At 40.5% G+C, this 20829-nt stretch overlaps 1 protein-coding gene and 1 long non-coding RNA gene across 2 annotated transcripts in view; one reads left to right on the forward strand and one right to left on the reverse strand.

The window, feature by feature from the left end:
* Positions 1-6556, reverse strand: part of LOC133497750 (uncharacterized) — a 6797-nt gene extending 241 nt beyond the window's left edge. The window contains exons 1-4 of the long non-coding RNA XR_009794100.1: positions 6154-6556; positions 5906-6064; positions 5315-5405; positions 5121-5233 (exon numbers count right to left, since the gene is read on the reverse strand). This is a non-coding gene — a long non-coding RNA (uncharacterized LOC133497750). The remainder of the gene's footprint in view (positions 1-5120; positions 5234-5314; positions 5406-5905; positions 6065-6153) is intronic.
* The window catches only part of sv2ba (synaptic vesicle glycoprotein 2Ba), an 18489-nt gene extending 4839 nt beyond the window's left edge, over positions 1-13650 (forward strand). Inside the window, exons 2-12 of the mRNA XM_061813898.1 lie at positions 861-1041; positions 5087-5238; positions 5937-6070; positions 7229-7318; positions 8340-8453; positions 8521-8609; positions 9280-9444; positions 9534-9667; positions 10623-10823; positions 11061-11220; positions 11966-13650. Coding sequence (XP_061669882.1) covers positions 861-1041; positions 5087-5238; positions 5937-6070; positions 7229-7318; positions 8340-8453; positions 8521-8609; positions 9280-9444; positions 9534-9667; positions 10623-10823; positions 11061-11220; positions 11966-12149 — 1604 coding nt within the window. The 3' untranslated portion in view covers positions 12150-13650. The remainder of the gene's footprint in view (positions 1-860; positions 1042-5086; positions 5239-5936; positions 6071-7228; positions 7319-8339; positions 8454-8520; positions 8610-9279; positions 9445-9533; positions 9668-10622; positions 10824-11060; positions 11221-11965) is intronic.
* The last annotated feature ends 7179 nt before the right edge of the window (positions 13651-20829 follow it).

Genomic DNA, 20829 nt, shown 5'->3' on the forward strand with positions numbered 1-20829 from the left:
GAAGTTCACTTCTAATCAACAAAGTCAGAGACATACTTAAATAAAATAGGATGAAATAGTATAACATAAAAACAACACTGAAATATAAAGTTGAAAAATACCTAATGAAAAATACAATGACAAAAATGAAACAAATTCTACTTTAACATACATATATATATTTAAAATGTTAAAGGTAAATCTGCATTTAATCAAGAGTTACTGTAAATTCAATTTTACATTTTTTTCAAGTAATTAACCTTATTCTTATGCATTCATTTATTTCATGTTTAAAATTCATGAATTTAAAATAAAGTAATTGTTCCAATAGTAATTGTTTGAATAGTTCATTAAATATTTTTTTCCTGATTATATTTATTTTTAATTTAATTAGTTTTGAATATATAGTAGTTATTTCTGTCTGCCAGTTTTACATTTTGACATGACATTTTGACATTTGACATGTTCTTTTCTTCGTATTATATTCAGATTTCTACGTATTAGTTAAAGTCATGGAACTCCTACACAGAAAACAATTAAGTGACTAACACATTCTTTATTGATATTTTCGATTATTACATTGTGTTATCTATATTAAATTTTTAAGTTATTGAAAAAAAACGTTTTAGTTTTTTTTTAAATTGTGGTTGTAATTTACAGTGTTTGAAATTTCTTCCCTCTTAGCTTGATAAGGTAACCAAAGTAATAGAGACAGCTCTCAATATCAAAAGTGAGTGTGATTGTCTTCTGAAAGCCCAAATGTTTGTGTTCATTCATCTTATTTACCTGTAGTGTTGGTAAATCTAATATTGTGGTCAGTGAATATAAATGATACTGTATATGTCACAATGAGTAGCTTATGGTGTACCTTTGTCCTTTAGGCTTGCTGGTGTACGTGGCCATGATGGTGGGAGCACTAGTGTGGGGCGGTCTGTGCGACAAGATGGGACGCAGGAAGTGCCTGATCTACGTGCTGTCTATCGATCTAATCTTTTCTTTCTTGTCGTGCTTTGCTCAGAGCTACGGCTTCTTCCTCTTCTTCAGGTTCTGCTCTGGCTTAGGGTGAGATGCATGTATACTGTACATATATTCGTACATTATACTTATTTTAAATTCACATTTGCACAATGTCATCCCACTGAACTTTACAATAAAGAATCCTCATCATTTAATAGCAATTAGCCATTTTTGTATTATATAAATATATAAATTCTAGTGGTTTGGATTAGCAATGTATCCAACAGGTCATGTAATATGTCCTGTATCTTGAAAATGTGATGTTAATCCTCTCTCATTTAGTGGTGTTTTAAGAAGATTTTATCGCCGATTACGAATTTTCAGGGGTGCCGACCTACGTGCGCGGATGTGACGTATTACGTGCCCCACCAAAGTCTCGATTACATGGGAGACAATTATGGCCAGCGCTGATTTCTCGGATTTATCCTCATCGAACGAAGAAATAGCACTATCGGTTGATGGGAAAGACAAAGGAATACGTCCATACGGATTTGAACCTGTGGCTGTAAATAATGTTGAATATTCGGATGTTTCTTTGGGCGGAATGACGCGGAGTCTGACGAGATTGCGACCGGCCCCGCCTTGTCTCAACGAGCCTTTGGCGCGGTACATAATACGTCACATCCGTGCACGTAGGTCATGTGACTCGCCAAAATTGTCGATAAAAATCTTCTCACAACACCATTAAATGAGAGAGGATGAACCTCACATTTTCAAGATACAGTACATATTACATGACCTATTGGATACATTGTTAATCCAAAACCACCAGAATTTCCCTTTAAATAGTGACCTGTCGTGGGATACACTGGAACTTAAAATAAACCATTTGCACTTCGAGACTACCACAGAAGTCTGTCAGTTACAATTTTTTTTGCCATTTTTGTTTTTTTTTTTTGCATTATGTATTTGTATTTTTTAATTGTTTTCTATAGTATACAGTATATCCATTCATTTTCTGTAGTGCTTATGCTCACTAGGGTTCCAGGCATGCTAGAGCCTATCTCAGCTATCTTCGGTTGGTTGCAATAAGTTGACACATCACCATTTTTCTCACTAAATATACTTCCAGAGGTGCTATTGACATGAAAATGTCAACAGATGTTACGAACAACACGAGTAATCCAAATTTAAAAACCCAATCTTAATGAAGTTGGGACATTGTGTTAAACATAAAGAAAACAGAATGCAAATAATGTTCAACCTATTTTTAACCCTAGAGAACCCATGGGGTCACATATGACCCAGTGTAATTATGGGCCCACTGTATAAACACAACGCACCACAGTTACTCTTTTTACCCTTAATGCCCAACGTCTCACATGTGTCAGCATTAAATGTATTGTTTTTTGGTAGTTAAGGCCCACTGGGTCATATGTGACCTATTATTTAAATCGGAAGTCAATTAATCCATTTTTCGAAATGTGATGTTTTTGTGTTCCTTTGATGCTTACTGATTAATTTAGTTAGTTTGTCTTGGGTTCTCTACGGTTAATTGATTGAATATTTATTAACTTGGAATTATATGGCTGCAACATCTTTCAAAAAAGCCTGGACATGGTCATGTTTACCACAGTTACATCACCTTTTCTTTTAACAAGATTTAATTAATTTTTGGAATGTGGCATTAATTGTTGAAGCTTTGTAGGTAGAATTATTTCCCATTCTTGCTTCATGTAAACTTTCATCTGTTCAACAGTCAGGGGTCTCCGTTCTCGAATTTTATGCTTCATAATGTGCTTCAAAAGAATTTTATGGCTGGAACAGGTTTAAAAAAAGAGGGGGCAAGGTCACGTTTACAACTGTGTTCCAACAATTTTCGTCTAACGACATTCTTCAGTCCGACCTCTCAGTTGTATTTTACATTTCATAATGCGCCACGTAGTTTTAATGGGAGACTAGTCTGTATTCCAGGCAGAGCAGTCTAGTACCCGTGCTCTTTTACTATGAAGCCACAGTGTTGTGACATTTGCAGACTGTGATTTGGCATCGTCTTGCTGAAATAGACAGGTGCGTCCATGCAGCATATGTGTCTCAAAAAACCTTTATGCACCTTTCAGCATTAATGGTGTCTTCACAGATGTGTTAGTTACCCAAGCCATTGGCACTAACACAGCCCCATACAATTCACAGATGCTGGCTGTCAAACTTTGCGTCCATAATAGTCCGGACGGTTATTTTCCTGTTTGGCTTGGAAGACACGACGTCCACAATTTCAAAAAACAATTTGAAATGTGGATTTGTCGTACCGCAGAACACTTTTGCACTTTGCATCAGTCCATTTTAGATGAGCTCGGGCCAAGAGAAGGCTGGGTGGGTGTTGAAAAATGGCTTTTGCTTTGCATATTTGAGTTCTAAGTTTCACTTCTGGATGTAGCACCTAACTGTATTTATTGACCTTTGGTTCTGAGCCCAAGTGATAGTATCCTTTACACGTTGACTTTGGTTTTTGATCCAATGCTGCCTGAAGGATCAAAGGTCATGGGCATTTAATGTTATTTTTCAGCCTTCTAACTTACATGCAGTGATTTCTGCAGATTTTCTGAAAATTTTATGATATCATGGACCACAGATAATGAAATCCCCTAAATTGTTTGCAATTCTACCTTTAGGAGCATTGTTCTGAGAGTGTTCAACTATTTTCTCACGCACTTGCTCACAAAGAGAGGAAACTTGCTCCATTTTGCATGTGAATGAGTGAGCAATTCAGGGAAGCTCCTTTTTTTACCCGATCAGGACATCCACCTGTTCTCAATTAGTCTGTTCACCTGTGGGATGTTACAAACAGCCATCGTATGGGTACGGGGTACCGAACCCCCTGATACAGGCTGTTCGTTCCCTGTACGACCAGTGTCAGAGTTTGGTCCGCATTAAGTCGGACTTGTTCCTGGTGAAGGTTGGACTCTTCCAAGGCTGCCTTTTGTCACCAATTCTGTTCGTAACTTTTATGGGCAGTGATGCAGAATTGGTATCGGTCCGTCGTGGTAAAGACGTAGCTAAATCAAAAGGCTAAGCTCTCTATTTACCAGTCAATCTACGTTCCTACCCTCAACTATGGTCATGAGTTATGGCTCATGGCCAAAATAACAAGATCCCAGATACAAGCAGCCGAAACATATTTCGTCCGCAGAGTGTCTGGGCTCACACTAAGTGATAGGGTGAGAAGCTTGGTCATCTGGGAGGGGCTGAGTGTCGAGCCGCTGCTCCTCTGCAGTGAGAGGAGCCAGATGAGGCGGCTGGGGCATCAGATTCAGATGCCTCTTGGACGCCTCCCTGGTGAGGTGTTCTGGGCACGTCTCACCGGGAGGAGACCCCGGGGACGACCCAGGACACGCTGGAGAGACTGTCTCTCATCTGCCCTGGGATTACCTTGGGATCCCCCAGTAAAGCTCGATGAAGTGGCTGGGAGAGGGAAGGCTAGGCGTCCCTGCTAAAGCTACTGCTATAAGCGGTGGAAGATGGATGGATGGACAGATAAATTTTATCTTATTTGTTCTATTATCTTTGCATGTTAAGATTACTTGGTATTTGTTCTATTATCTTTGTATGTTCACATTACTTGGGTTGTTCCCACCATCTGATGAAATTTTCAGGTCCATAGCACCTTTGGAAGTATCTTTAGAGAGGAAAATTCTCACGGGTTATATACTTATTTCAGCCGCTCAATAAAGAAACAAGCATTTGCGCTCATATTCACGCCTACGGGGAATTTAGTGTTCAATCAACCTACCACACATTTTGGGGATGTGAGAGGAAACCGGAGTGCCCTGACAAAACATATGCAGGCACGGAGAGAACATGCAAACCCTGCGTGGGTTGTTGGTTTGTATGTGCACTGTGATTGGCTGGCGACTAGTTTAGGCTGTACTCTGCTTCAAAATCAAACTGTAAAAGTGTCTGTAAGTCAGTGCCTCTACCCAGTAAAAAAACAAAAACAAAAAACAAAAAACCGAAGGAACGAAAATGTAGAGGTGGTCCGGATGATGAATGATGATACGGCAGGGGTGGAAACTACAAATGATCCCAGAGGATATTCTCACTTATTTCATCTGACAGGTAGAATATAATTACCCTAATATTTTTTTTCTAGAATCGGAGGCTCCATCCCTATTGTGTACACCTACTTCACCGAGTTCCTGCAGATGGACAAACGTGGCGAACATCTGAGCTGGCTCTGCATGTTCTGGATGATGGGTGGCCTCTATGCCTCCTTCACCGCCTGGGGGATCATCCCTCACTATGGTAAAACATGTACACATGCACGAACATTAAGTTTTTGGGGAAAAATTGAACACAAGTCTCCAATGCATTGACTTACACAAGCCCCAATGTACTGTTCGATGAACGACCACAGTACGTGCTGTTGACTTTGAAGAAAATTTGGGGTCAAATGGGCCTTGTTGCAGGGTCTGAAAGAGGACATACGTGACGGTAAAAAAGCATATAAATACGGTACAGTCACCACATCATATTATTACATAGATACTTTTGGTCCTAAAATTGATTATGTATAGTGTTAACAACAAATTGTCGTGGAAATAATTAGTCATATAAAATTGTGACATGCAAAATATTTAAGTGTAATATTTCGTTGATTTAAGTATTATAATTTTCAACTCAGAACCACCAAAGTCCTGTATAATATGTAATTATTGCTTTGCTGCCATCTAGTGGGATCCTCATGCCAAGGAATTGTATTGTGTTACGTGGAGTCGAGGAGCCACTCGGAGTGCTTTAACATAATTTTATGGCATCTACAGGCCATGATCAACATCTTTTGGCCCGAGAATTACTCACTAACCCTAATGTAAAGACCCACAAGACCAATGTACTGCACCACACAGCGGAGAATGGACAAGGAGAAACGGCAGGAACATAGCCCAATTTGCGTATGCATGTCAACACTAACTTGTTATGAAATGTCTTCCATGTGCTGCAAGGGTGGGGCTTTGCCATCGGCACAGAGTTCCAGATGCACAGCTGGAGACTCTTTATCCTGGTGTGTCTCTTTCCCGCTCTGGCCGCTCTCATTGGCGTCGTCTTCATGCCGGAAAGTCCACGATTCCTCCTGGAGGTCAGCAACATGTGGAAATTGGTCTCCTGCCTTCCAATGTTCTACGATAGCTTAATTAGCAGCTGTTCCTTCTGCTGACTCACCTTCCATCCAAAAGCAACACGCCGTCGCTATGCCAAGGTAGCGAAGTCTTGCTAAGATGTCGAACGGAACGCCGTGCACCAGTGGGTGTCTTCCAGCACATTGTCAGCCACGTAACCACATGCTGTGGTGTTGTTGGCTTGGTGTGTGACAGCAGGCCCCCGAATACAAACACTCTTACACAACATACTCTACCTGGCCCCAGTGTGGAATGTAAAAAATAGAGCATAAATGATGCTTGACGAACATTGTCATTCTTCTGCACAGAGCTAATAAATCTCAAAGAAATGTGAGGTTTTTAAAAATTGTTCCATCGTAAGGTCACTGATGGTGTAGTGGTACACACACCTGGCTTTAGTGCAGGCAGTGTGGTGTCAATTCTCACTCAGTGATGGTGTTGATATTTGCCCTGTGACTGACTGGTGACCAATTTGGGGTGTACTGGGCCTTTTTACCAGTGTTAGCTGGGATGGGCTCCAGCACTTCCATGACCCTTGTGAGGATAAGTGACTTGGAAAATCGATTGTTCCAGGATAGATTCCTTCCAAATTACTGTACAAAGAAGGGTACAGTTTACTGGATGTATACTGTATGCCTTGAGGTTTTTTTTGTTTTGTTTGTTTTTTGTTTTGTTTTTTGTCAATGGTGCAACAATACCAGTCATTTTTGTTCATTTAATTTTCGTCATTCAATATTGGGCACTGATGGCGCAGTGTACCACTTGCTTGACTGTGACTGTCTCTAAATACCCCCTGAGACTGTTAGTAACCAGTTCAGAGTGTAGTCTGCTTTTTGCCTGAAATAAGATGGGATAGGCTCCGGTACCCCATGACCGTGAATGGTACAAGTGGTGGAGAAAATGGATGGATGATTACTCTGGATTATTTCAGATATACAGTACAGTTTGCATGATTATTTTTTTTCCTCAATAGGGTTGAAAACAAAGTTGAAAACAATCGATGGTTCTGTCTTATATGAATAAACAAAATGAGTATAGAGGATCAATATTGGATGTAGCAACAATACTATAACTATAAAATAATATTGATACACTTGTAACACTTTGGTTCATTTCAGAGCGCCCGACATGACGAGGCATGGATGGTCCTGCGTCGCGTTCATGACACCAACTGGAAGGCCAAGGGCGAACCAGAGAGAGTCTTCACTGTGAGTCACTGATTATTAATAAGTGCCTGAGTTAGTGTTTGAAATTTCTCAATTCAAAAAGGAGGCTATTTTGCTGAAAAAGGAAATTCATGATGATAAGCAAAGCACGAGGTACAGTATCAAAGGAACAATCTGTAAATTGGTATGTGAAATTTCTTACGCTGAATCAATACATGAAAGCATTGGCCTCAGAGTTCTGAGGACCCGGGTTCATTCGCTGACCCGCCTGTGTGGAGTTTGGATGTTCTCCCCGTGCCTGTGTGGGTTTTCTCCGGGCAATCAGATTTCCTCCCACATCCCAAAAACATGCAACATTTATTGGACACTCTAAATGGCCCCTAGGTCTGATTGTGAGTGCGGCTGTTTGTCTTCCATGTGCCCTACGATTGGCAGTTCAGGGTGTACTCCGCCTCCTACCCGTTGACAGCTGGGATAGGCTCCGGCACTCCCCGCGACCCTTGTGAGGATAAGTGGCTTAGAAAATGGATGGATGGATTCAGTGCTTGTAATTTCAAAGGCCGAATCAATGGGATGAGCACATTCAACCATATGGGGAGGCACAAGCCAGTGGAAATTCTAGGCCGGGCCCGAGACAGGCAACACCTCACTTTGGGGAGGGCATCCAGTTAAAAACTTTGCCATACGTTCCTCCAAAAAATCCCACACTGGATTGGTCATGCCCCAGATGAACAATATCTGCCAACGGCACCATTATGCTAGAGGGCGCCAATGGAAATTCAGCAGCTGTAGGTCGAAGATGAAGGACAAGTGGAAAGTTCTTATGCAAAAATAGAAGAGGAACGAAAGCACTGGATGTGTTGACTCTTAATGTTGGGACTATTACAGTAACAGCTCAGGAGCTAGTTGATGAGGAGAAAAGTGGATCAATTATTCGACACATATCAATAAATGAGGTTTTGAATGTAAAGACTTTTACATTGTCAAACTTTTGCTCTCAGTATTACAATTGTGTGGTCAAATCTTTATAGTGCCATGGTAATATTTTCTCATTGCCACACAGGTAACGAACATTAAAATGCCACAAGCGCAGGAGGACGAGTTCATCGAGATCCAGAGCGACACAGGCACCGCCTTCCAACGATGGACCGTCAGACACATGACTATGCTGCAGCAGGTTACAAACATGCCACGTGTGCTCCTCCCGACTCCGTTATGATCTTCACTTCCATTTTGTCTATCAGGTGATGGCTAACGTGATGTCACTGTCTTCATCCGAGCTGCGACTGCAAGGCCTCTTTCTGGTCATTGTTTGGTTCTGTTTGGCCTTCAGGTACTTTAACACAGACTTTCTCAAACTGGTGTCCAAAGCTTGGGTGCAAAGTAATTATGAATAAATTATGTCGTATCATTTTTTTTTTTTTAAAGGAGATTTCCATGTACGGGCACTGCTTCTCCCTACCTTAGCGTAAAAATCTTTTTTTTTTTAACATATATAATCTGTTTCTAGTTTTAAAAGGATGACAACAATGAAAAAGTGGGGAGCTTGCATGTTCTCCCTGTGCCTGCGTAGATTTTCTCCGGGCACTCCGGTTTCCTCCCACATCCCCAAAACATGGATAACAGTCATTGGAGACCCTAATTTCCCCTTGGTGTGATTGTGACTGTGATTGGCTGTTTGTGTCGGTGTGCCCTGCGATTGGCTGGCGACCAGTTCAGGGTGTACCCCGCCTCCTTCCCAATGACAGCCGGGATAGGCTACAGCACTCCCCGCGATCCTTGTGAGGATACGCGGCAAAACAAATGGATCGATGGGTCAATAGATAAGATTATAATACAAGATGGATTTATTTTTCTTTCCAAAACAATTGATCAAAAAATAGTGTGAGGTCCTTTGAACAATATTTCTCCTCATTTCGGGGGTCCCTGCATCCAGTTTGAGAAATTGTACCTTAATATCTGGCATCATAGGTTTAATGCATGTTTTTTTGGGTGGGTGTTAGCTACCACGGGCTAGGAGTGTGGTTCCCCGACATGATTAAGTACATGCAGTTCGAGGAGTACGAATCCAAAGTGCGCATTTTCCACCGGGAACGTGTGGAGCGCTTCCACTTCAACTTTTCCCTGGTCAACCAGGTGCACCGTGAGGGCGAGTACATCCATGACAAGTAGGTTCACACCCACCATTCTAAGGCTAGGAGTTTAACCTACAGGAAGTGAACTCAATTTGCTGTGTGTTTGCATGCACTCCTTTTAGGTTCGCAAACATCGAGATCAAGTCCGTCAAGTTTGAAGACTCTTTGTTTGAGAACTGCTACTTTGAGGACATCAAGTCCACCAACAGCTTCTTTGAGAACTGCACAATTAAAAACACTATTTTTTACAACACAGGTATGTGGATAACGCTCCCAACCTATTCACCCATTTATTTTCCTGTCCATAAACCAATCATTTCCCTCTCTTTCCCTGTGAACTAAAAGGCAATGTGTGGAACTACCTCAATTGACATAATACTCATTAATCTCTCAGCTAAAAGTTAAGCATGGTATAGTAAAAATAATTATTTGCAACAGTTTCATCACGTCAAATAGTTTTACAGGTGCATGTTTCAACCTGACTTCCTCTAAGGTTGTAGCCTTACGCGTTGGAACTCATCATTTTGGCATGCAAAATAACTTAACATGACACCGGTAAAAACAAAAGTCGAATTAGACAAAAGAGTCTTAACTGTCTTGAAACAAATGCTATGCAAAACGTTGATTCCTTTATCCATCCACGGATGAGAAACCAGGTTAGTTTTTGTGATACTGTGAGACAACGTTTTTTTTTTTTTGTGAATTATGTAAAAGTTCATTGTGACCTCGTTTGATCTTTGGGGTAGTTAAAACTCAATGTTAAGCTTGTAATGCATCTGTTTCTTCTTTCTTTCCATTATAGTCATTTTTATTTTATTTTTGTGTCTTTCATCAGCGCTTGTGTTGGTTGAATGACTAAAATAAAGGCTAAAAACCATCAGTCCAAAAGTGCAAACCGCCATTTAATTTGTTAGCTTGCTCAATGTTGGTATAGACATTTTACTGGTTTACATCCATCAAATTGAGTTCACTGAAGTTCTGTGCGATGTAGAATGAGGCTCGGAGCGTGAGGTAAGGCGTCAGACTTTTGCACATCATAAAGCTTCCTTAGTGCAATATAATCTTATTCGAAGTGTTAGACTGAGGTGATTGGTCATTTATTTCAATATAGTTAAGACACTTTTGTTCGCTCCCACCATCGTCGGACATGTCTTCTTGCTGATAAATAAATATCTTGTAATAACCAACTTTTGAATCTTGCCACTCACCAGACCTGTGGCAAGAAAAGTTCAAAGACTGCCGCATGGAGAACACCACCTTCCTGCACCCTAAGAAAGGATGCCACCTCAACTTCCAGGAGGAGAACGACATAGTCATCTATCTGGTCAGCTTCCTGGGAAGCCTGGCTGTGCTGCCAGGCAACATCATCTCAGCACTCTTCATGGACAAGATCGGACGAATCAGAATAATAGGTCGGTAGCTTGTGTATATCCATATTTCTACTAAGGGGTACACTTTACTTTGGTTCTCCGCAGCAATTACACTATTCACTAGTATAAAAAACCATACTACAACAATCTTTTTCTCAAGGAAATAACAATAAACGCATACCGTACCAAACTGAACCGAACTGTACAACATTACTTGGTGGCAACAGGACAACAATGCCAGGCAATTCACTCATTCATTTAATGTGCTTGTCGGTACAGGGGGATCCATGTTGGCGTCATCGGCCTGCACTTTCCTACTGCTGCTGAGCTTCAGTCAAGGAGCAGTCATATGTTGGCAGTGTCTTTTCTACGGTGCTAGTGTGGCAGCCTGGAATGGACTGGAAGTTATTTCGGTGGAACTGTACCCGTCATCTAAAAGGTAGAATCAAATGTTACTTAAATGTTAGCCGCTGGATACTATAACAATGACAAAGTCTCACTGTCTATAGGTAGGGTGGATTAGATAAAGTAGGGAAGGTTGATAGGGTACACTAGGTACGGTCAGGTAGTTAGGTTAGGGTCCATTCTTCCCTCACTCAATGTGGACTTTGTATCGGTCCGTTGAGGTAAAGAGGGAGCTAAGTTGAAAGGTGAAACTCTCAATTAACCAGTCAATCTACGTTCAGTTAGAGGGGTAAAAAAAAGGAAAAAAACCCACACTGATCAAATAATGTTTACACAGCGAGAGAAAAAAAACTGCGCATTCCACACCTTTGCCAACACCGGTCATGAACAAAAGTATAGTGAGTTAACGGGAGCAATATTTCTTTGAACGGTTTGTTTGTGAATCACATTGTTCATGAACCGAGGTTCCACTGTATGTATGGCGATTCCGTTGTAAGGAGGTTGGTACATACGTAGGTAGGCTTGAAGTACAGTGTAGTAGATTTAATCCCTTTCAGCTGTTTTTCTCGCCTCAACCGGAGCTAGCATCTTTGATAAAATGCCTAGACTTCAGTTCCTGACATGACTTCAGTTCTATACTACAACACTGGTTATTCTATCATCATTCTCTGCTCTGAACACAACAAGAAACCTCTTGGCAATGCCAGCTGGAGCATTTTAAAAGGACCACTTCCTGTCTGTGGAGGATCTGATGAGACGTTTGATATGTAACTTTGCAGGGGCACAGCATTCGGCATCCTCAATGCCATCTGCAAGCTGGCCGCCATCATTGCCAGCTTCATCTTTGCAGCGTTTGTGGGCATCACCAAGATCGTCCCCATCTTTTTGGCCTTCTCGGCGCTCGTCTGTGGGGGTCTGCTGGCACTCAAACTGCCCGAGACACGTGAGAAAATCCTGTCTTGAACACAGCCAAATGTCACCGCCTGGGCCAACAACGCTGCCGCCAATGGGCCATCTGACCACAGGGGACCACCAGTCATTTGGTGCAAACCCGTGGACCCAGAGCTGAATTTTTTACATTGCCTATGTGGACTTTCGCTAGCTGTTCCCGTTATACAATCCTCAGGCAAACTCAGATCATGTGTGAATGTCAAATTATTGTTTGTCTTTTTATGTGTATTTTCCTCAATCTTTGGTTTCCACAGTCACATAGTCATGTCCTTTGAGGTCCGTGTTAAAAAAGACAGAACAGTGCTTTGAAGGTGATGTACTTCCTGTCGCCATGTTGTGCTTAAGTTCCTCTTCCTGTCTGGCGAAAGTCAAAAGTTTCCACCAAGCGGTACACTTGCATTTCCAGATATCTGGTATCAAATGGCTTTGTTTGAGGGACCCATGTGTAGGGCTAGACACAGTGTGTAAGAAACAAACATGTCCTCTGTTGTTGTTTACCGTGTGGCCTTCCTCTTATACATTAAATTGATTAGCAGCTAACACTTAAACCTTATGTTTATGGATTCATCTGATAATTAACAAAATGCAGAGTTTTAAATATGATCACATTATTGTATCTGCAAGTTTGTGAATTAGATGTTATTAGTACAGAGTCAGACCTCGTTTATTCCAGACTACACAACACTTTTATGCATTAGGTGAGTCTGGGCTAGCTTTTCTTTTTCTGCGTTTTGGAAAAAATTGCAGCAACACCGAGGGGGAAAAAAATGTTAGAATGACAAAAACTAAATTTAAGATAGGTGAAAACAATCCAATCCAACAATAATGTTTAAGAAGATCTCATAACACTATAAAGCTGTTTGTGATGCTAACACCTTGCTCTAAAAACATCTTTAGAACAAATAGTACCTATAAACATTTTATTGTTAATTTTTTTTGTAGTTCACACAATTTGATGGTATTTTGATGTAAGGGCTGGGAGTACCCCTTGACCCTGAAAATAACATTTTTAAAACATTTGTGTTACGCTGCTACGCTGCGCTCTTCATCTAGGGCTATCCTAAACTAGGTCAGGATTTAGTGCGCCAAATTAACCGCTTGGTGGAAAATGTTTAACAAGAAACAACTGATGTGATAATCCATAAAATTCCCATTTACTCCACACTTGTGATTTGTGTTGACTAGTCTCATTGTATATCATGCATAGCTTATTTTCTGTTAAAGAGTTTAGTAAAAGTTCTCTGGTCTTTTTCCAAATTGTAACTTTTAGTCTTAATGTTATGTTGTGTTTGTTTTTCCTGATGTCCCTTTTTTTATGAGAATGACTCCACAGTGTATTAGTGTTTTGTTTTTTGTTTTTTTTTTGTTATAATGTTCTGACTCCAACGTTGTGACTGACAAAGAACATTCTTACACAAACCTGCTGCGGTTCTGACAACACATGTCAACATTTATGAGGAGTGTGCGACTTTTTTTGCCGTGTGTGCGTGCATGAGCGTGTGTGTAATTCTACTTCAAGACAATAGTAAATGAATATGATACCTTGCATGTACATAATGTAGACCTGTGTAAATTAAATGCAACATCTACATTCTGTCATGACTTGAATAAAGATGAGGGTTGTTGGTTTCATGATTTGCTCCTTAATGTTTTTAAAAGCCTGAAAGGATATCCCATATTTCCTCAACTGCAGTCGTGTCCATCCCTAGAATCGACGTCTTGCCCCATTCACTTGACATTTGTAATTGTATTTTGTTTCTTTTGATAAAATACAGCTAAAATAGGCTCATATCCATCCATCCATTCTCAACACTGCTTTTCCTGTTCGGGGACGTGGGGGTCTGAAGCCTAAGCCAGCTGACTTCGTGTTAAAGCTGGACTACCCCCTGAAGTTGTCGCCAGTCAGACCCCGACACATATAGACACGGACAACTATTTACACTCACATTAGAATCGCCACTGAGTAGGAACTAGACCCATGCTGGCCACACCCAAAACAGGCAAGTGGACAACTGGATTCCACCATCGTCCAAAACCCCAACCAAAAAGTTGCAATTTCCTGCAGCATGTTTTTTCAAGTTAGAAGTGGACTGAAATAGCCACGTTTGGGCAGACAGTGCCAGAGAAATATTACAATACCGGAAAGTCTGATATGCAGAAATGTGAAGTTTCATTGTTACAAACTGCTGGTTTGGTTTCACAATCATATTGGGCTAACAATCACAGTGATGGGGGCCGGAGCCAAAGGTCTATTGGTATTGGTCCGCGGCAATCCATAAAGGGGGCGGGACTCTTCCTTCTTACCCTGGAATATGGAGACTGCACACCCTATTCACACATTCATGCAAACACACATTTATTTATACTATATATACAAACACACACACACACAAGTTCAGATGCAAAACCAGCTAAAATCCATTGAGTTCTTTTGTATTAAATTAAGATTTTTTTTTCCTGCAGAGGTGTGCAAAGGGGTTCATCTAGCCAGGGGTCAGCAACCTGAAACACTCAAAGAGCCATTTCACCCCCCTCTAACTTTTTGATATTAGTTTAGCCTCTTATCCTCACGAGGGTCGTGGGAGTGCTGGAGCCAATCCCCGCTATCATCGGGCAGGATGCACGGTACACCCTGAACTGGTCGCCAGCCAATCGCAGGGAACTTCGAGACAAACAGCCGCACTCACAATCACACCTAGGGGCAATTTACAGTGTCCGATTAATGTTGCATGTTTTTGTGATGTGGGAGGAAACCGGAGTGCCCGGAGAAAACCCACGCAGGCATGGGGAGAACATGCAAACTCCACATAGGCGGATCCGGAATCGAACTCGGGTCCTACGAACTGTGAGGCTAACGCACCGGTTGTATGAATATATAGAATTTCTTTTTGAGTGTCCATTCACCCTCCAAACTGGTTAGACTGGTTAGATGGTTGACCACACAGATCTGAAGATCGGGGTTCAAATCCCGGCCCCCATCCCAGTGCGGAGATTGCATGTTCTCCTAGTGCCTGTGGGGGTTTTCTCTGGGCACTCCGGTTTATTCCCACATCTCCAAAACTTGCGTTCATTGGACACTCTAAATTGGCCTGAGGTGTGATTGTGAGTGCAACTGTTGCTTATCACCATGTGCACCGCAATTGGCTGGCAACCAGTTCAGGTTGTACCCCCCCCTCCTGCCCAATGACAGCTGGGATTAGTTCTTGCACTCCCATGACCCTCTTGGGAATAAGCGGCTCAGAAAACGGATGGATGGATGGATGGATGGATGGATATATAACTACTTGGGAGTTACCCCAAATGATCCCCAGTTATAAGCAGTTATGTAATCGAGACAGATGGGCAACGCTAAATTACAAAAGATTTTAGCCTAACTTTGTGGAGGACTTTCCAAGAATTAGGGGGTATGAGGCCTGTGAAATTTTGCAGGGGGTTGTTAATTTCTTATTACACTTAAATGAAAATGAACAATGCTGAACGTAAATTTGCAACAGTGGTATCGCTCGGGCTATTTTGAAAAACTTGTCAACCTTCCCTCCCCCAAATATATATTGGTAGTACTTGTATATGGTGAAATGTTATCATTACTGATCTTCACCCCCTCCGAAACAACTGTTGGTCTCCACCCCATTCAATTAAAAAAAAAAAAAAAAAAAAAAACTGGCCTAGCAATGCTCCTGGTGTACAGTTAGCGTTAAACATGTTATGAAAGCATAAATTGAGTGGTAATAATAATCTAATGTAAGTTATTATAGCTTCTTTGGTTTAAAATAATGTAGAAATAATATGGCAATTACACTATCCTCTGGAATGGATGATGTTATTTCCACTCATTCTACTAGGGAAAAAAGGGTAATCTCTATTGTATAATATTGAAACAGTTACGGAGCAGTAAACATAGAGAGTACAGAATGTATGACTTTGGGTGACAAAGAGTAGTATGAGGGTGGGTCTGCTTGAGCTTCTATGTGCAAAAACATGTTAGCACACAAGTGTGAGGTAGTGCTCATGCTAGTTGGAGGACATGTTTACTCTGACACACACATGACGATGATGGGCCTTCCGTGTTGATCAGCCCTCACCCAATTTGTCACCAACATGGAACACGGGGTAGGACCCAAATGCAGGACTTGGAGGCAGTGACATGGTTTTTGGGGAAACAGGCAGAGGTCATGCACAGGTAAGCAGTCCAACAAAGGACAAGGCACAAGAACACGTAGCGAGAGGCAAGGTCCAAAAACATGAAAACGATGTCAGATAACTACAAGGCAAAAACGAGACTTGGCTGTGGTGGGAGAGGACTGCTGCGCCGTGGGAACGAGGTAAATATACAACAATAAGCTTGTATACTAACCAGATTCATACAACAAACTGTGGCGACACATGAGGCCTAAACACACGACATACAGTAATTAGTGCCAATCAGGCACAGGTGAAGAGATGCTATCGGAGACCCCCCCACGCCGTGGTCCCCGGATGCGACAAAATAACACCCACCCAGGGCGGGTGAATGGGTGCCCAGAGAAGGGCACACACCCGCACCCCCCACCCGAAACCCAGTCTGGGGACTGTGAGAGGTAAACACGTTCATGCCCCATTGGCGAGTTGCATGAATAACCACATTAAATGATACCAAATTAACCGGAAGGAATATCTTGACTTGGATGTAACACTATCGTTCCAACATAAATCTCCATTTATGAATTTGAGCGATAAAGGATGCTCCTAAATACCTCACAATATTTTTATAGACATCTTTATTTTTATATTTGCGCCAACATGCTTGGCTTGAAAACGTGATGACCTAAGTACTGGAATGAAGTACTAAGCCTATATTTTGATTGTTGCTGAATACAATGATGAGTTATGAAGCTTTTCACAGAATGTAAATAATTTTGTGCTTGGGGAGTGTATAGATTTTAAGATCGTAAATACATTCATTTATTGAAATAGATTTATTTCCCCCATTTTTAAGTTTATATTTTATGTATTCGATTATTTTGCTATTTTGATTTTATATGTGAAAAATCTGCAGTTTGTTGAGATGTCTTTATCATTTTATCTAGTTATTCATAGCTTTTATTGACAAATGTATGTGTGTATGTATGTATCTGTTCAAAATTGTCATTGGAGCTATTGTATTTTGTTATTTTAGTGATCATTTGTTTTTTATGTTTACATTCACCACTTTTTAATTTGATTATTTTAATCTTTGGTAGGATTTGTCTTTATCTTTTGTTTTGTTTTTATCTTTTTATTTCAATGTATTTTTTTCCTTTTTTATTACTGTTTTTATGAACATAATTTTTTATTTTATTTTTTTCCATCTTATTTGAGTGTCTCTATTCCTTTTGTGTTAGATTTTTTTCCATTTTATGGGTATGCAGCAATTAAGTCTTTTAGCCACGTTCCCAACCGGTGAAAATTGCACAAATCTTGAAACTCAATTTGATTTGAATCCAAATGAAGATGGATTTGGCTCGGTCTCGGTCTCTCAAGTGCCATTTTCACGATATTGATACGTTTGCGCATCCAAACTCCTTTAACCTCTCGGAAAGCCCCAATTTCCTCCCCCCACATTCCGGATCCTTTGGCTGGTCCAGACAGGTGGCGGGCGGCCCGACCTCAGAGCCTGCTGTGGGTGGGTGTTGACCCCCCAAGAGAGGTGCCAAACTCCCCGCCGCACTCCCACAGCATCACCTCAGCCGCAGTGCATGGGCGGGTCGCGCCGCAGGTTCAAGCCCGGTTCGCTCTGCCCTCCACTTGACACGGCAGCTGCCTGGTCTGCCCATTTTACCTAAGGAATTACATATGCTTCTCATATGAAGACGGAAAAACAATTATGGATACTGCTACGTTCGTTTTTGTTCAATTTGTTTCACACTAATTACTCATGTTGATTTAATTTCTAATTGGTCATGTTGATTTAGTTGATTTTCATGTTGATTTAATTCAATATTTTTGTCTTGAAAGAAAAATATGGAGAGCAATGGCACATATTGACAAACTATTGTAGCCCATTTGAAAATTGCATCAAAATATAGCCATGGTGGGAAATTGTATTTCCTTATAGTGGTAATTAATTGTAACATTTCATTTTTTTTAAGAAAAATTGTGGAAAATCCCCCAAAATGTTCAAAATGTTAAAATATTTAGGATTTTTTAATGTTTTAAAATTATTTTAACTTAATTTTAATTTATTTTTTTTCACACTCCACTGATAGTAGATTAAAAACAAATATTCTAAAAATGTAGTATAAAATAACATTTTCAAATATCATTACAATAAAGTTGAAATGACAAAAAGCCAAAGATAAAAAAAATCAAAAAATCACAATGAGTAGTAAAGGAATTGGAAGAGTTGTATAGTAATAAATAAATTCTAGTATTTATGTAGGAAAAAAATGTTAGACTATAGTAAATATAATTATTAAACAGAGATACAGAGATATACAGAGAGAGAGATGATGTTCCTGTTTTGACTAGTGTAGGAAAGAGTTATGGGTGCAGCCAATGTTCATATATTATTGTGTCTATGCTGCATGTAGCTATTCAGGCGTGGTCAAATTGCTGAAACAGTTTCTGAGGAGATCGCTGACAGTGCGATTGCCCCTTCCGAAATGTTTCAAACATGAAATATAATCCACGATACTGCAGGCAAGGCTTCGGGTTCAGTGTGAGAAAGCCGGACAGTCGAATTCTGTCCAAACGAGGCGAAGAGATGGTCAGAACGAGGTTCTCACAGCTGAGGTGTGAAGTGACACCTTGGGCCTCATCTCTTCTCATCAGTGTGAAGGCCTCGCACCTCAGCTCACTTCATCATCATCATCATCATCATCATCATGAGCCACTCATCATTTACATGGTTATCCACGCACAGTATGTGGTTGATCAATGTGGATTACACTTTTTTTTTTTTTTTGCTTTAAAAGGTCAAAGTTAACGGCTCTATCGAGTCGTAAAATGATGAAGAAGTGTCAGGAAATAAAAGGAGGAGATGAAAACGAGGAGGTGATGAGCCAGGATCAAGGTTAGAAAGAGCTGAAGTTAAAAAAAATAATCATTGTACCAAATGTAATTCATACCAAATTATTACATTACACTAATGTGCGATGGTTGTGGCGTCCTGAATGTAAATGATGAGTCTTCCTAATTACGCTAATTATAATAGTTTGGACTTCAATTGCAATTTGCTGCAGTGCTAGTTAAGAAAATGTTTTAAACATTTTTACAAAATAAGGAAAAAGACAATAAACTAATTTTCCCTCTTAAAAAAAAACATGCAACGTCCTCAGTATCACAAGAATTGGAGTCTATGCTATATATTTTTTTCTTTTGTGCTAAACTAAACACTTCTTTAACCTAATTCATGAATACTGCAAAAACCTAATCAAAAGTGAAATTCATTAAAATTAGTAGTAGTTAGTATTAGTATTAATAGGAATAAAAGGTATATAAAGTACTGTACTGTGGTACTTTGCAGTCCTGCATCTTTTAGGGTTTGAATTGTGGTGTTATTAGGAGTATGGGGAAGACTAAAAAGAGCCTTGGGAGCTTGATAAAACTTGAAAGTACTGTATGTATCAATAATCATAAAATTATGTGGTCGCTGCTTTGCAGCGTTCAGCTATTGTGGGGGTGGTCCAGATCTTAAACCCCCTGCGATGAATGAGGGATCGTCGGACAACTCAAAATAATAAAGAGACAGAGCAACATATGTACAGCATATTTGAATTGAAGTCATCAAGGAATGACAAAAACTAAAGACTTTATATTTTGAGTACTGCTTCGTTTACGAACCACTTGGTCCACGACCATTTTTATACACCGGCGAATAGCGAAGAAACTTCGTCAAAGTGGACGTCAGAAGTGGAGTCATAGTGGTCATTTCATTAGTTACTCAATCTATTAGTCATTTGAAACTGCTCTAATTGCTAGACTGAGCATGTTTTTGTACAATTATAAAATAAATGAATAAATGAAAAATACTGGTACATTTTATTGCTCAGTGACCGTTTTTCTGTATGTCTTTATATCCCAAAAGTATTCTCTGTCAATTGACTTTGCGTTGTCGTACTAGAGCGGCTCCAACTACCGGGCGCAAATTCCTTGTGTGGTTTTGACACACAGCACTTGGCAAACAAAGATGATTTGGATTCTGATTCTGATGTAGTCTGCAGTTGTGAGGTCAGTTGGATGTACTGCCAATTTCCCTGACGTTCAATTCACGCGTAACAGCTTCAGTGGACATTCTTGAAGTGAGCTTGCCAATTGCACGCGCCCTCAAAAACTTGCAATATCTGGGTGATGAAACGACACATTTTATGGTGGCCTTTTATTGTGGGCAGCTTCAGAAAACAAAACAAAAAATGCCAGTCGGTGATTCACCCCAGCACACTGAGCAAGTGGCTCCGCTGCACATACAGCATAGTGTTCCTTTTGGCGTGTGGGAAATCATACGTGCAATTTGATGATTGTGATGTTGCAGTTCAAGTTTTGAATCGCAGCGACTGATCATGAAAATTGTTGTCGAACAGACCGCTTGAGAGTTCAGTCAGGTTCGGACACTTCGCTCTCTAAAGGCACACCTTTGCAGTAATCTCGCTTGACACCTGTGAGGTGGATCGATTGCCTCAGCGAAAGAAAAGTCCTCACCCATGTAGATTTAGGGAGATTTGCCAACATTTTTCAA

This window comes from Syngnathoides biaculeatus, chromosome 3, assembly GCF_019802595.1.
Source record: "Syngnathoides biaculeatus isolate LvHL_M chromosome 3, ASM1980259v1, whole genome shotgun sequence".
Taxonomy (NCBI): Eukaryota; Metazoa; Chordata; class Actinopteri; order Syngnathiformes; family Syngnathidae; genus Syngnathoides; species Syngnathoides biaculeatus.